The sequence below is a fragment of the Oncorhynchus tshawytscha genome, unplaced genomic scaffold (assembly GCF_018296145.1).
Source record: "Oncorhynchus tshawytscha isolate Ot180627B unplaced genomic scaffold, Otsh_v2.0 Un_contig_1054_pilon_pilon, whole genome shotgun sequence".
NCBI lineage: Eukaryota > Metazoa > Chordata > Actinopteri > Salmoniformes > Salmonidae > Oncorhynchus > Oncorhynchus tshawytscha.
Genome location: NW_024608556.1, coordinates 20009 through 36623, shown reverse-complemented (window position 1 = coordinate 36623; position 16615 = coordinate 20009). Strand labels below are relative to the sequence as shown.

The window sequence follows — 16615 nt, the reverse complement described above, 5'->3', positions numbered from 1 at the left end:
GTCAGTAGAGGTAAGGGGTACGGGGGTTCGTCAGTAGAGGTAAGGGGGTACGGGGGGGGTTCGTCAGTTCGTCAGTAGAGGTAAGGGGTACGGGGGTTCGTCAGTAGAGGTAAGGGGTACGGGGGTTCGTCAGTAGAGGTAAGGGGTTCCTCAGTAGGGGGGGGGGGTTCGTCAGTAGAGGTAAGGGGTACGGGGGGTTCGTCAGTAGAGGTAAGGGGTACGGGGGGGTTCGTCAGTAGAGGTAAGGGGGTTCGGGGGGGGTTCGTCAGTAGAGGTAAGGGGGGTTCGGGGTTCGGGGTTCAGTAGAGGTAAGGGTACGGGGGGGTTCGTCAGTAGAGGTAAGGGGTTCGGGGGGGGGTTCGTCAGTAGAGGTAAGGGGTACGGGGGGTTCGTCAGTAGAGGTAAGGGGGGGTTCGTCAGGGGGGGTACGGGGTTCGTCAGTAGAGGTAAGGGGTACGGGGGGTTCGTCAGTAGAGGTAAGGGTCGCGGGGGGTTCGTCAGTAGAGGTAAGGGTCATTCGTCAGTAGAGGTAAACGCTTGGGTTCTCAGTAGAGGTAATGTATTTTTCGTCAGTAGAGGTAAGGGTCGCGGGGGTTTTTTCAGTAGAGGTAAGGGGGGGGGTGCAGGGGGGTTCGTCAGTAGAGGTAAGGGTGTGGTGGTTGTCAGTAGTGGTAAGTGTGGGGTTCGTCAGTAGAGGTAAGGGTGGGGGTTCGTCAGTAGAGGTAAGGGTGTGGGTTCGTCAGTAGAGGTAAGTGTGGGTGTCAGTAGAGGTGTGTGTGTGTGGGGTTCGTCAGTAGAGGTAAGGGATGGGTTTCGTCAGTAGATGGCAGTATAACACAGCCGATTGAATGAACACTGACAATTTAGTTTCAGTAGAGGTAAATAATTCAGTCAGATGTCTGTTATGTGTTTTCAGTAGATGGGTGGATATATAGAGGTACACATCAGTAGTAGAGGTAAGGGGGCGGGGGTTCGTCAGTAGAGGTACGGGGGGTTAGTTAGGTCAGTAGAGGTAAGGGTTTAGTCAGTAGACATAAGGGTCGGGGGGTTCGTCAGTAGAGGTAAGGGACACGGGGGGTTCACACAGTAGAGGTAAGGGGGGGGGTTCAGTCAGTAGAGGTAAGGGGACACGGGGGACAGTCAGTAGAGGTAGGACACACACCTGTTCGTCAGTAGAGGTAAGGGGTTCGTCAGTAGATGGGGTTACACAGTAGAGGTAAGGGGTGACAGACACACACAGTAGAGGTAAGGGTACTGGGGGTTCGTCAGTAGAGGTAAGGGTCACAGGGGTTAATTCAGTAGAGGTAAAGGGGGTTGTAGAGGTACACACAGGGTTAGTCAGTAGAGGTAAGGGGATATATACACACAGTAGAGGTAAGGGGTCACACAGTCAGTAGAGACACACACATACACACAGAGACACACACACACACACACACACACAGAACAGTAGAGACACACATGGGTTCACAGTAGAGGTTGTTCAGTAGAGGTAACACACAGACACACACACAGACACACAGTAGACAGTCTGTAGTAGGGTACGGGGGTTCCTCAGTAGAGGTAAGGGTACGGGGGTTCCTCAGTAGAGGTAAGGGGTACGGGGGTTCACAGACTTCCAGTCATACAATCACACAGACAGTAGAGGTAAGGGCACACACACACACACACACACATACACACAGACACACATTGAGTCAACAGACTAATCCATTTTAAACGCTGTCTCACAGATTTACAGACACAAAGACAGATTTTTCACAGACTGATTGAACACACACTGACAATGAATACACAGTGTGTGTTTGTGTGTGACATTCATCAGACACACTGTGTGTGTGTGTGTGTGTGATGTGTGTGTGTGTGTGGTGTGACACACACACAGTTTCACCAGTAGATGGCAGACAACACAGACCGACACACAATAACACTGACAATTTAGTTTATTAAGACACACACATACACACAGACACACACATGTCTGTGTCACACACACACACACACAGACACACAGACACATGGATACACACACACAGACACACACACACACAGACACACACACACACACACACAGACACACACACAGACACACACAGACAGACACACACACAGACACACACAGACAGACACACACACAGACACAGAACTTATATAACACATGGAATCATGTTTGTTCTTTTTTATATATACACACTCTGTGTGTGTGTGTGTGTGTGTGTGTGTGTACAGTGGAAGTACGACCAGACCACTGCCACCTACCTGTTGCTGCTCTCTAAGAAACAGAGAGGGAAACCTGTCCGGATCAGGCCTCAACTTCCTGTCTGTGATGTCATGTCCTGTTCACCTCAACGCCTGGGAGTACAGGTCAGAGACTACCCTCTCTTCTCTGTCCCTCTCTCCCCTCTCTCTCCCCCTCGTCTCTCTCCCCCTCGTCTCTCTCTCCCTCCCCCTCGTCTCTCTCCCTCTCCCCTCGTCTCTCTCCCCCCCCTCGTCTCTCTCCCTCCTCCCTCTCCCTCCCTCCCTCCCCCCCCCCAGTCCAGTTTAAGAAGCTTTGTTGCCTTGAAAAGTGAATAAACATATTTTCCCTCTCTCTCTCCCCCTCTCCTCTCTCTCCCTCCTCTCTCTCCCTCCTCTCTCTCCCCTCCCTCTCTCTCCCTCCTCTCTCCCTCCCTCCCTCCCTCTCTCTCTCCCTCCTCTCTCCCTCCTCTCTCTCCCTCCTCTCTCTCCCTCCTCTCTCCCCTCCTCTCTCCCTCCTCTCTCTCTCCCTCCTCTCCCCTCCTCTCTCTCCCCCCCTCTCTCTCTCCTCTCTCTCCCTCCTCTCTCCCTCCTCTCTCTCCTCCCTCCTCTCTCTCTCCTCTCTCTCCCTCCTCTCTCTCCCTCCTCTCTCCCTCCTCTCCTCTCCCTCCTCCTCCCTCCTCTCTCCTCCCTCCCTCCCTCTCCCTCCTCTCTCTCCCTCCTCTCTCTCCCTCCTCTCTCCCTCTCTCCCTCCTCCTCTCCCTCTCTCCCTCCTCTCCCTCCCTCCTCTCTCCCTCCTCTCTCTCCCTCCTCTCTCTCTCCCTCCCTCTCTCTCCCTCCCTCTCTCTCTCTCCTCCCTCCTCTCTCCCTCCTCTCTCCTCTCTCCCTCCTCTCTCTCCCTCCCCTCCTCTCTCTCCCTCCTCTCTCCCCTCCTCTCTCCCTCCTCTCTCTCCCTCCTCTCTCTCCCTCCTCTCTCTCCCTCCTCCTCTCTCCCTCCTCTCTCTCCCCTCCTCTCTCCCTCCCCTCTCTCCCTCCTCTCTCCCTCCTCTCCCTCCTCTCTCTCCCTCCTCTCCCTCTCCTCCCTCTCTCTCTCTCCTCCTCTCTCCCTCCTCTCTCCCTCCTCTCCCTCCTCTCTCCCTCCCTCTCCCTCCTCTCTCCTCCTCTCTCCCTCCTCTTCTCCTCTCTCCCTCCTCTCTCCCCTCCTCTCTCCCTCCTCTCCTCTCTCCCTCCTCTCTCTCCCTCCTCTCTCCCTCCTCTCTCTCCCTCCTCTCTCCCTCCTCTCTCCCTCCTGTCTAAGAAGACTCTACTCTTCGATGATGATGATGATGCTGAGGACCGTTGCTATGACGACGACCTGCCCTGGGTTCCACTCACACCCCAGCAAGAGGTCAGGGGGTCATCTCTCTTTCTCTGTCTGTTTCTGTCTCTGTCTCTCTTGTTATCAACATTCTTGTTTCTGTCTTCCCAAAGAGAGCGACCTGTCCATCAACTGAAAAGAGGCGGGATCAGACTAAACACGCCCCCACTCCGGAGAGGGAGCCAATCGCACACCACCACCGTCACCAGGAGAGGCGGGACCGATGCCGGGAACGGACCAATGAAAACAAAGAGAACGTTGCCGTGGCCAATAAGGATGCAGATATATTTGCTTTGCCCGCCCCCCGATCCCCAGTAGCCAATAGGAAGGCAACTCGGCCCAATAAGAGGGTCTTGACGACACCAACCCATAATAACACCAACAAGGTTGGCAACAAGGTTGACACACCCCAAGGTAAGACCACAGACACACACACACAGACACACCCACACAGACACACACAGACACACCCACACAGACACACACAGACACACACACACCCACACACACACACACACACACCCACACAGACACAGACACAGACACAGACATCCTGATTCCGTTTGAGTTTTTCCCAAATTCAGTCTTTTTTCTCTTTTGGGAGGGGAGGGGGGGGGTTTCTCTCCAAATCACACTTGATTTCATTTTTTTAATGGAAAACAACTCAATTGGATGTTTTAAATCCACAACTGTGTTTAAACGACATCAGAGACCACTAGTTAGCAGACAGCCTTTTAATCCCAGTGGTCACCTCTCAATACGGTGTGTTTCTGTGGCTCACAGCCTTTTAATCCCAGTGGTCACCTCTCAATACGGTGTGTTTCTGCGCCCCCCACCACTGGCTCACAGCCTTTTAATCCCAGTGGTCACCTCTCAATACTGTGTGTTTCTGTGGCTCACAGCCTTTTAATCCCAGTGGTCACCTCTCAATACGGTGTGTTTCTGTGGCTCACAGCCTTTTAATCCCAGTGGTCACCTCTCAATACTGTGTGTTTCTGTGGCTCACAGCCTTTTAATCCCAGTGGTCACCTCTCAATACGGTGTGTTTCTGTGGCTCACAGCCTTTTAATCCCAGTGGTCACCTCTCAATACTGTGTGTTTCTGTGGCTCACAGCCTTTTAATCCCAGTGGTCACCTCTCAATACGGTGTGTTTCTGTGGCTCACAGCCTTTTAATCCCAGTGGTCACCTCTCAATACGTTGATTCACTACTAAAGTCCTTTTAATTGAGTGGATCACCTACTAAAGTTCAATTGTTGAGTTGATTCACAGCCTTTCCAATCCCAGTGGATCACTACTAAAGTCCCAATACATTGAGTTGATTCACTACAAACAGCCTTTTGATTCACTACTAAACTCCCATACCCAGTTGATTCACTACTAAGTCCCAATACATTGAGTTGATTCACTACCTTTCCAATCCATTGTGATTCACTACTCTCATTCACTTGAGTTGATTTCACTACTAAAGTCCAATTCGTTGAGTTGATTCACTACTAAAGTCCCAATACATTGAGTTGATTCACTACTAAACTCCCAATACATTGAGTTGATTCACTACTAAAGTCCAGTACGTTGAGTTGATTCACGACTAAAGTTCAATTCGTTGAGTTGATTCACTACTAAAGTCCAATTCGTTGAGTTGATTCACTACAAAAACTCCCAATACGTTGAGTTGATTCACTACTAAACTCCCAATACGTTGAGTTGATTCAATACTAAGTCCAATACATTGAGTTGATTCACTACTAAAGTCCAATTCATTTTGGAATATTGTTGCGTTCTGTTTTATTGCCTGGATTCCGTGTGGGGTTTTTAAAGGGACATACACGCCCCCCCACCACCACTCAGAATCAGAAGTGGCACATTTGCAAGTAAATTGTATTCTGGTAATAGTCATTTCAACAGCTTTTTTGCCGAAGGCGCTCATATTCATCTGATTTATCTCTCTCTCTCTCTCTCTCTGTGTAATTATGATCACTGTCGACCCAAAGGTGTGCCCCATTTGTTTTATAATAGCTAGCCTAATGCTAACTAGCGTGGCTAACGCCGTAACAGTTATTTGTGAATGAGTGGAATGCTAATGTTGTTAGCTATTAGCCCTCTGCGTTTCAATGAGAGAGATGAGGATGGTTGGTTTATAATGTATCTTGCTCTCTCAGCCTTTCACTGGATCCTGGCTTTTACTTCTGACGAATAATACAGACTGGATAGATATAGATGGATGGATGGATAGATATATATATATATATACAGATATATATGTGTATAGAGATGTGGAGATAGATATAGACATATAGATAGATATAGGTGTATATATATATATATAGATAGATAGATATAGGTGTATATATATATATATAGATAGATAGATATAGGTGTATATATATATAGATAGATAGATAGATAGATATAGGTGTATATATATATATAGATAGATAGATGTATATATATATATAGATAGATAGATATAGGTGTATATATATATATAGATAGATAGATATAGGTGTATATATATATATATAGGTGTATATATATATATATATAGATAGATAGATATAGGTATATATATATAGATAGATAGATAGATAGATAGATATAGTGTATATATATAGATATAGATAGATATAGGTGTATATATATATATAGATAGATAGATATAGGTGTATATATATATATATAGATATAGGTGTATATATATAGATAGATAGATAGATATAGGTGTATATATATAGATAGATAGATAGATATAGGTGTATATATATATATAGATAGATAGATAGATATAGGTGTATATAGATAGATATAGGTGTATATATATAGATATAGGTGTATATATATATAGGTGTATATATATATATATAGGTGTATATATATATAGATGGATAGATATAGATAGAGATAGATATATATATAGATAGATATAGATAGATATAGGTGTATATATATAGATATAGATAGATAGATATAGGTGTATATATATATATATAGATAGATAGATATAGGTGTATATATATAGATATAGGATGATATATAGATATAGGATGTATAGATATATATATATAGATAGATAGATAGATATATATAGATATAGATATAGTGTATATAGATAGATAGATGGATATAGATAGAGATAGATAGATAGATAGATAGATATATATATAGATATAGGGTGTATATAGATAGATAGATGGATATAGATAGGATATAGATATATAGATAGAGATAGATATATATGGATATAGATATATATATAGATATAGATATCTATGACCAGTTTTTACTAATAGATATATATAGATAGATATAGGTGTATAATATATATAACCCACCTAGATAGATAGCTATAGCTGACATATATGTAGACTAACACACCAGGGACTAGATGTATGGTGTATAGTGTATGTGTATGTGATAGTGTGTGTGTGTGTGTATATGTGTATATGTAGATAGTATAGTGTGTATATATGTATGTGTATATAGATAGATAGTGTAGTGTGTGATATGTGTGTGTATATATATGTGTGTGGATGATGTAGTGTATATGGGCGTAGATAGATGTGTGTGTGTGTGTCCCTGGGCGTGTATGTATATATGTAGATAGATAGTATAGGCGTGTATGTGATAGATAGATGTGTGTGTATATATATGATATACTGTATATAGTAGTAGATGTCCCTGGGCGTGTATGTATATGTATATAGATAGTAGATATAGGTGTATATATATATAGATCTGTGTAGATAGTAGATATAGGTGTATATGTATAGATAGTAGATAGATGTATAGTATATAGATATAGATAGTAGTCCCTAGGGATAGTAGATAGTATAGATGTATATATGATAGATAGATATAGGTGTATGTATATGTGTGTGATGTCCCTGGTCACACACACTCTCTCTGCCCACCTCTCCCCTCCTGTATATATAGATAACACACCAGGGATAGTGTACTGTGTGGACATGTATGTGTGTGTGTCCCTGGGTGTGTACTGTGTGTGTGTGTAGTGTGTGTGTGTGTGTGTAGTCCCTGGGTGTGTACTGTGTGTGTGATGATAGATGTGTGTGTGTGTGTATGTAGATGTGTAGTGTCCCTGGGTGTATATGTGTGTGTGTGATGATGTGTGTGTGTGTGTGTCCCTGGGCGTGTAGTGTGTGTGTGTCCCTGGATAGATAGATACTGATGACAGGTGTTGCTGTATATTTCCCTGCTCTCTGTCCCATGTGGTGTGTACTGATATGTGTTATACACTTCTAGATAGTAGTGTGTGTGTGTGTGTGTGTGTGTGTGTGTGTGTATAGCAGGATGGATGGCACTATGATAAGGACCCGATCGAAGAAGAGATATAGGGTAGAGAGTGGAAGGAAAGGAGGAAGAAGAGATGGAGATGCTGGCCTTCAGCCCAGAGAGAAGGTATGATGGAGATGCTGGCCTTCAGCCCAGAGAGAAGGTATGATGGAGATGTTGGCCTTCAGCCCAGAGAGAAGGTATGATGGAGATGCTGGCCTTCAGCCCAGAGAGAAGGTATGATGGAGATGCTGGCCTTCAGCCCAGAGAGAAGGTATGATGGAGATGCTGGCCTTCAGCCCAGAGAGAAGGTATGATGGAGATGCTGGCCTTCAGCCCAGAGAGAAGGTATGATGGAGATGCTGGCCTTCAGCCCAGAGAGAAGGTATGATGGAGATGTTGGCCTTCAGCCCAGAGAGAAGGTATGATGGAGATGTCCCTGGCCTTCAGCCCAGAGAGAAGGTATGATGGAGATGTGTGGCCTTCAGCCCAGAGAGAAGGTATGATGGAGATGTGTGGCCTTCAGCCCAGAGAGAAGGTATGATGGAGATGCTGGCCTTCAGCCCAGAGAGAAGGTATGATGGAGATGCTGGCCTTCAGCCCCCTCAGCCCAGAGAAGGTATGATGGAGATGCTGGCCTTCAGCCCAGAGAGAAGGTATGATGGAGATGCTGGCCTTCAGCCCAGAGAGAAGGTATGATGGAGATGTTGGCCTTCAGCCCAGAGAGAAGGTATGATGGAGATGCTGGCCTTCAGCCCAGAGAGAAAGTATGATGGAGATGCTGGCCTTCAGCCCAGAGAGAAGGTATGATGGAGATGCTGGCCTTCAGCCCAGAGAGAAGGTATGATGGAGATGCTGGCCTTCAGCCCAGAGAGAAGGTATGATGGAGATGCTGGCCTTCAGCCCAGAGAGAAGGTATGATGGAGATGCTGGCCTTCAGCCCAGAGAGAAGGTATGATGGAGATGCTGGCCTTCAGCCCAGAGAGAAGGTATGATGGAGATGCTGGCCTTCAGCCCAGAGAGAAGGTATGATGGAGATGCTGGCCTTCAGCCCAGAGAGAAGGTATGATGGAGATGCTGGCCTTCAGCCCAGAGAGAAGGTATGATGGAGATGCTGGCCTTCAGCCCAGAGAGAAGGTATGATGGAGATGCTGGCCTTCAGCCCAGAGAGAAGGTATGATGGAGATGCTGGCCTTCAGCCCAGAGAGAAGGTATGATGGAGATGCTGGCCTTCAGCCCAGAGAGAAGGTATGATGGAGATGCTGGCCTTCAGCCCAGAGAGAAGGTATGATGGAGATACTGGCCTTCAGCCCAGAGAGAAGGTATGATGGAGATGCTGGCCTTCAGCCCAGAGAGAAGGTATGATGGAGATGCTGGCCTTCAGCCCAGAGAGAAGGTATGATGGAGATGCTGGCCTTCAGCCCAGAGAGAAGGTATGATGGAGATACTGGCCTTCAGCCCAGAGAGAAGGTATGATGGAGATGCTGGCCTTCAGCCCAGAGAGAAGGTATGATGGAGATGCTGGCCTTCAGCCCAGAGAGAAGGTATGATGGAGATGCTGGCCTTCAGCCCAGAGAGAAGGTATGATGGAGATGCTGGCCTTCAGCCCAGAGAGAAGGTAGAAGGAGATACTGGTCTTCAGCCCAGAGAGAAGGAGATACTGGCCTTCAGCCCAGAGAGAAGGAGATACTGGCCTTCAGCCCAGAGAGAAGGAGATACTGGCCTTCAGCCCAGAGAGAAGGAGATACTGGCCTTCAGCCCAGAGAGAAGGAGATACTGGCCTTCAGCCCAGAGAGAAGGAGATACTGGCCTTCAGCCCAGAAGGTTACTGATGATGACTTGATAAAGACCGACAACAGAAAGTATCCATTCTATCCCGAGGTTCTTTCTGTGGTAGAGTCAGGAGTCAGGGTTAACCGAGCAGTGTGTTAGGAATTAGAGAGGCTTGACAGGTGATGTTTTCGGGAGGACGCTTGACTCTCGAACTTCGACCTCTCCCGAGTCCGTTGGGGGGAGTTGCAGCGATCAGACAAGATCGTAACATCCCAATTGGATATCAGGAAGTTGGGTGAGAAAAAATTGTTAAAAAAAGAACCACTTGTCTTGAGATCATTGTCCCCCTCCGTCCATCTCTTAGGTCCCGGTCGTTAGACCTGGCGGGGGCGTCTCGGGGGGACAGCAGCCAGAAGAGAAGGGGGGGGAAGGTTTTCGGCAGTCTGGAGAGAGGGCTGGATAAAGTCATCACCTTGCTCACACCCAGCAAGAGACGAGGGCTGCGGGACAGACCACGCAGGATCAAGGTACCGATATATAGACACCCCCTACAGGGTCATATAGACACCCCCTATAGGATACGGTACCTATATATAGACACCCCCTATAGGATCATATAGACACCCCTACAGGATCATACAGACACCCCCTACAGGATCAAGGTATATAAAAATATATAGACACCCAGAGAGATAGGATCAAGGTATATATATAGACACCCCCTATAGGATCAAGGTATATATATATACACCCCTATAGGATCAAGGTACATATATATAGACACCCCCTATAGGATCAAGGTACATATATATATATATATAGACACCCCCTATAGGATCAAGGTACATATATATAGACACCCACTACAGGATCAAGGTATATATATATATAGACACCCCCCTATAGGATCAAGGTACATATATATAGACACCCCCTATAGGATCAAGGTACATATATATATATAGACACCCCCTATAGGATCAAGGTACATATATATAGACACCCCCTACAGGATCAAGGTATATATATATATATATATAGACACCCCCTATAGATCATAGACATCAAGGTATATATATATATAGACACCACCCCCTACAGGATCAAGGTATATATATATATAGACACCCCCTACAGGATCAAGGTATATATATAGACACCCCCTACAGACACCCCTACAGAATCAAGGTATATATATATATATAGACACCCCCTATAGGATCAAGACATCAAGGTATATATATATATAGGTATATATATAGACACCCCCTACAGAATCAAGGTATATATATATATAGACACCCCCTACAGGATCAAGGTATATATATATATAGACACCCCCTACAGAATCAAGGTACATATATATATAGACACCCCCTATAGGATCAAGGTATATATATATATATAATCACTCAGTCTTACATAAACTCAAACTGACTCTCTCCTCTCCTCTCCAGGCCCAGTATAATGTAACGTTGACCAGTCAGACCAACCCAGACCAGGTGTTGAACCAGATCCTCTCCATTCTACCGGAGAAACACGTAGACTTCGCACAGAAAGGGTGAGGCCCGCACACACTTTTTAGGCACTGATGTGAGACAGTGGAGGAGGAGTGCCAGCCAGGCCCCTCCCTCAGGAAGCCAGGCCCCTCCCTCAGGAAGCCAGGCCCCTCCCTCAGGAAGCCAGGCCCCTCCCTCAGGAAGCCAGGCCCCTCCCTCAGGAAGCCAGGCCCCTCCCTCGGGAAGCCAGGCCCCTCCCTCGGGAAGCCAGGCCCCTCCCAGGCCCCTCCCTCGGAAGCCAGGCCCCTCCCTCGGGAAGCCAGGCCCCTCCCTCGGGAAGCCAGGCCCCTCCCTCGGGAAGCCAGGCCCCTCCCTCGGGAAGCCAGGCCCCTCCCTCGGGAAGCCAGGCCCCTCCCTCGGGAAGCCAGGCCCCTCCCTCGGGAAGCCAGGCCCCTCCCGGGCCCCTCCCTCGGAAGCCAGGCCCCTCCCTCCGGAAGCCAGCCCCTCCCTCCGGAAGCCAGGCCCCTCCCTCCGGAAGCCAGGCCCCTCCCTCAGGAAGATTATGTAACATTTATTTAAGTAGGCAAGTCAGTTAAGAACAAATTCTTATTTACGATGACGACCAACACCGGACGACGCTGGGCCAATTGTGCACCGCTCCCAATCACAGCCAGTTGTGATACAGCCTGGAATGGAACCAGGGTTTGAGGTATCACTACCTCTTCTCAGTCTCCATCTTTCTCCCTCAGCTTTTCTTCAGTCTCTCCATCTTTCTCTCCCTCAGCTTTTCTTCAGTCTCTCCATCTTTCTCTCCTCAGCTTTTCAGTCTCTCCATCTTTCTTCCCTCAGCTTTTCTTCAGTCTTCCATCTTTCTCTCCCTCAGCTTTTCTTCAGTCTCTCCATCTTTCTCTCCCTCAGCTTTTCTTCTCAGCTTTTCTTCTCTCCATCTTTCTCTCTCTCAGCTTTTCTTCAGTCTCTCCATCTTTCTCTCTCAGCTTTTCTTCAGTCTCTCCATCTTTCTCCCCTCAGCTTTTCTTCTTCAGTCTCTCCATCTTTCTCTCAGCTTTTCTTCAGTCTCTCCATCTTTCTCCCTCAGCTTGTCTTCTTCAGTCTCTCCATCTTTCTCCCTCAAGAATTTCCCCGTTAAACAGACTGTCCTCTCCTCCCCAGCTATACTCTGAAGTGTCGCACCCAGGGGGACTTTGGGAAGGTGAACATGGCGTTTGAGCTGGAGGTGTGTCTGCTGCACAGACCTGAGGTACATATTGATTACTACTGATCAGGTTATTGATGGTTACTGAGGTACATATTGATTACTACTGATCAGGTTATTGACCAGCATCTTGCTGCCACAGTGGACCACCCTATTGATTAGTGATGTGTGTTGTAGGTTATTGATTACCGACACCCAGCAGGGATCACATTATTGATGTGTGTTGTAGGTGGTGGAGTGAGGAGATGTAGGGATCACGTTATTGATTACTAACACCCAGCAGCGATCACGTTATTGATTACTAACACACAGCAGGGATCACGTTATTGATTACTGACACCCAGCAGGGATCAAGTTATTGATTGTTTGTGTTGGTTATTGATGATTGATGCTGTGTGTTGTAGGTGGTGTGTGTGAGGAGACAGAGGCTGAAGGGAGACTCCTGGGTTTACAAACACCTGGTGGAGGACATTCTCTCTACGTCCAGCATCTAGACGTCACTATTTCCTGTCGATGATGTCACATCCTGTCCACGTTCCAGCACCTAAAGCCGGTGTCTTAACTAATTCCATGTTGGGCAGAGTGTCTGCAGGTTCACTCCTCCCCTCACCTGGTTGTCTAGGACCTCACCTGGTTGTCTAGGACCTCACCTGGTTGTCTAGGACCTCACCTGGTTGTCTAGGACCTCACCTGGTTGTCTAGGACCTCACCTGGTTGTCTAGGACCTCCCCTCACCTGGTTGTCTAGGACCTCTAGGACCTCCTCCCCTCACCTGGTTGTCTAGGACCTCCCCTCACCTGGTTGTCTAGGACCTCCCCTCACCTGGTTGTCTAGGACCTCCCCTCACCTGGTTGTCTAGGACCTCCCCTCACCTGGTTGTCTAGGACCTCCCCTCACCTGGTTGTCTAGGACCTCCCCTCACCCGGTTGTCTAGGACCTCCCCTCACCTGGTTGTCTAGGACCTCCCCCTCACCTGGTTGTCTAGGACTTCATACTGACACATTAAAAAGTGAAATAACTAAAACCAGCAGATGACTGCCCTCCATGGAATGAGTTTGGACACCTTCTGATCTAGTGCCTTTCGACAGAAGCACAGATCCAGGAACAGTCTCCATTTCCTCAACCTTAACTAGTGTAGTATAAGTTAACTACTAGGGGGGGGGATCTGCATGAAAACTGACCTGAGATCAGTGTCGTGTTTTATAAGATGACCACTTCCTCTCTTTTACAGGTGACATTCCTTTCCTCCTTAAACATGTGTCGCTTTGTATTCCTTCCCCCCCACTGATTCAGTAGCAGGAAGGAGTTTTGAGGTGTCGCGTTGTATTCCTTCCCCCCCACTGATTCAGTAGCAGGAAGGAGTTTTGAGGTGTCGCGTTGTATTCCCTCCCCCACTGATTCAGTAGCAGGAAGGAGTTTTGAGGTGTCGCGTTGTATTCCTTCCCCCACTGATTCAGTAGCAGGAAGGAGTTTTGAGGTGTCGCGTTGTATTCCTTCCCCCACTGATTCAGTAGCAGGAAGGAGTTTTGAGGTGTCGCGTTGTATTCCTTCCCCCACTGATTCAGTAGCAGGAAGGAGTTTTGAGGTGTCGCGTTGTATTCCTTCCCCCACTGATTCAGTAGCAGGAAGGAGTTTTGAGGTGTCGCGTTTTATTCCCCCCCCCCCCCCCACTGATTCAGTAGCAGGAAGGAGTTTTGAGGTGTCGCGTTGTATTCCCTCCCCCACTGATTCAGTAGCAGGAAGGAGTTTTGAGGTGTCGCGTTGTATTCCCTCCCCCACTGATTCAGTAGCAGGAAGGAGTTTTGAGGTGTCGCGTTTGATTCCCCCCCCACTGATTCAGTAGCAGGAAGGAGTTTTGAGGTGTCACGTTTATTCCTCCCCCCACTGATTCAGTAGCAGGAAGGAGTTTTGAGGTGTCGCGTTTGATTTCTTCCCCCACTGATTCAGTAGCAGGAAGGAGTTTTGAGGTGTCGCGTTTTATTCCCTCCCCCCCACTGATTCAGTAGCAGGAAGGAGTTTTGAGGTGTTACGATATCATAGAGCCTTTTAGCGTCACAGAATACCAGTCTACTGATAGCATTAATACAACGTTTGTTAGTTTGTACATATACCAGTAATAGGATCCATGTTTCTCTATCATGTCTTTTACATTTCTAGGAGAAGTTGTTGTTTTAACTATTTTTTTTCAGATGATCTGTCTGTCTGTGGAAGATTTATTGTTAATAATTGTAAAGGATCAAAAATAAATGGGAGTTTGTAGAGAGTTTGTGTTGATGTTGACTTTTCCCGGAGAGAAACCCTCCTGGAGGTTCCAGCTCTGAAACGGACAATACAGATTACTATCATTGTAGAAATATTACACTAGATAGGACTCACTGTGTAGAAATATATTACACTAGATGGGACTCACTGTGTAGATATATATTACACTAGATGGGACTGTGTAAAACATTAAACTAGATGGGACTCACTGTGTAGATGTATATTACACTAGATGGGACTCACTGTGTAGATGTATATTACACTAGATGGGACTCACTGTGTGAAAACATTTTACACTAGATGGGACTCACTGTGTAGATATATATTAAACTAGATGGGACTCACTGTGTAGATATATAATAAACTAGATGGGACTCACTGTGTAGATATATATTAAACTAGATGGGACTCACTGTGTAGATATATATTAAACTAGATGGGACTCACTGTATGTGTAGATATATATTAAACTAGATGGGACTCACTGTATATATAATAAACTAGATGGGACTCACTGTGTAGATATATAATAAACTAGATGGGACTCACTGTGTAGATATATATTACACTAGATGGGTCTCACTGTATATATAATAAACTAGATGGGTCTCACTGTGTAGATATATATTAAACTAGATGGGACTCACTGTAGATATATATTAAACTAGATGGGACTCACTGTGTAGATATATATTACACTAGATGGGACTCACTGTGTAGATATATATTACACTAGATGGGACTCACTGTGTAGATATATATTACACTAGATGGGACTCACTGTGTATATATATATTATACTAGATGGGACTCACTGTGTATATATATTAAACTAGATGGGACTCACTGTGTAGATATATAATAAACTAGATGGGACTCACTGTGTAGATATATATTACACTAGATGGGTCTCACTGTATATATAATAAACTAGATGGGACTCACTGTGTAGATATATATTAAACTAGATAGGACTCACTGTGGAGATATATATTAAACTAGATGGGACTCACTGTGTAGATATATATTACACTAGATGGGACTCACTGTGTAGATATATATAACACTAGATGGGACTCACTGTGTAGATATATATTAAACTAGATGGGACTCACTGTGTAGATATATATTAAACTAGATAGGACTCACTGTGGAGATATATATTAAACTAGATGGGACTCACTGTAGATATATATTACACTAGATGGGACACACTGTAGATATATATTACACTAGATGGGACTCACTGTATATATATTACACTAGATGGGACTCACTGTGTAGATATATATAACACTAGATGGGACTCACTGTGTAGATATATATTACACTAGATGGGACTCACTGTGTAGATATATATTACACTAGATGGGACTCACTGTGTAAAACATTAAACTAGATGGACTCACTGTGTAGATATATATTACACTAGATGGGGCTCACTGGGTAGATATATATTAACCTAGATGGGACTCACTGTGTAGATATATATTAAACTAGATGGGACTCACTGTGTAGATATATATTAAACTAGATGGGACTCACTGTGTAAAACATTAAACTAGATGGGACTCACTGTGTAGATATATATTACACTAGATGGGACTCACTGTATATATATTACACTAGATGGGACTCACTGTGTAGATATATATTACACTAGATGGGACTCACTGTGTAGATATATATTAAACTAGATGGGACTCACTGTGTAGATATATATTAAACTAGATGGGACTCACTGTAGATATATATTAAACTAGATGGGACTCACTGTGTAGATATATATTAAACTAGATGGGCCTCACTGTGTAGATATATATTAAACGAGATGGGACTCACTGTGTAGATATATATTAAACTAGATGGGACTCACTGTGTAGATATATATTAAACTAGATGGGACTCACTGTGTAGATATATATTAAACTAGATGGGACTCACTGTGTAAAACATTAAACTAGATGGGACTCACTGTGTAGATATA

The 16615-nt window shown here is 45.7% G+C and overlaps 1 protein-coding gene and 1 long non-coding RNA gene across 2 annotated transcripts in view; both read left to right on the top strand.

Moving 5' to 3' along the window:
• Window positions 1-13067, top strand: part of LOC121843616 (maternal embryonic leucine zipper kinase-like) — a 28340-nt gene extending 15273 nt beyond the window's left edge. Inside the window, 8 exon segments of the mRNA XM_042313356.1 lie at window positions 2230-2364; window positions 3536-3622; window positions 3706-4006; window positions 7920-8007; window positions 10019-10181; window positions 11112-11215; window positions 12324-12411; window positions 12771-13067. Coding sequence (XP_042169290.1) covers window positions 2230-2364; window positions 3536-3622; window positions 3706-4006; window positions 7920-8007; window positions 10019-10181; window positions 11112-11215; window positions 12324-12411; window positions 12771-12860 — 1056 coding nt within the window. The 3' untranslated portion in view covers window positions 12861-13067.
• Window positions 13068-13152: 85 nt separating this feature from the next.
• LOC121843615 lies at window positions 13153-14629 on the top strand. Its single transcript, XR_006081686.1, has 2 exons — window positions 13153-13789; window positions 14006-14629. It is a non-coding gene; the product is annotated as an uncharacterized LOC121843615 (long non-coding RNA).
• The last annotated feature ends 1986 nt before the right edge of the window (window positions 14630-16615 follow it).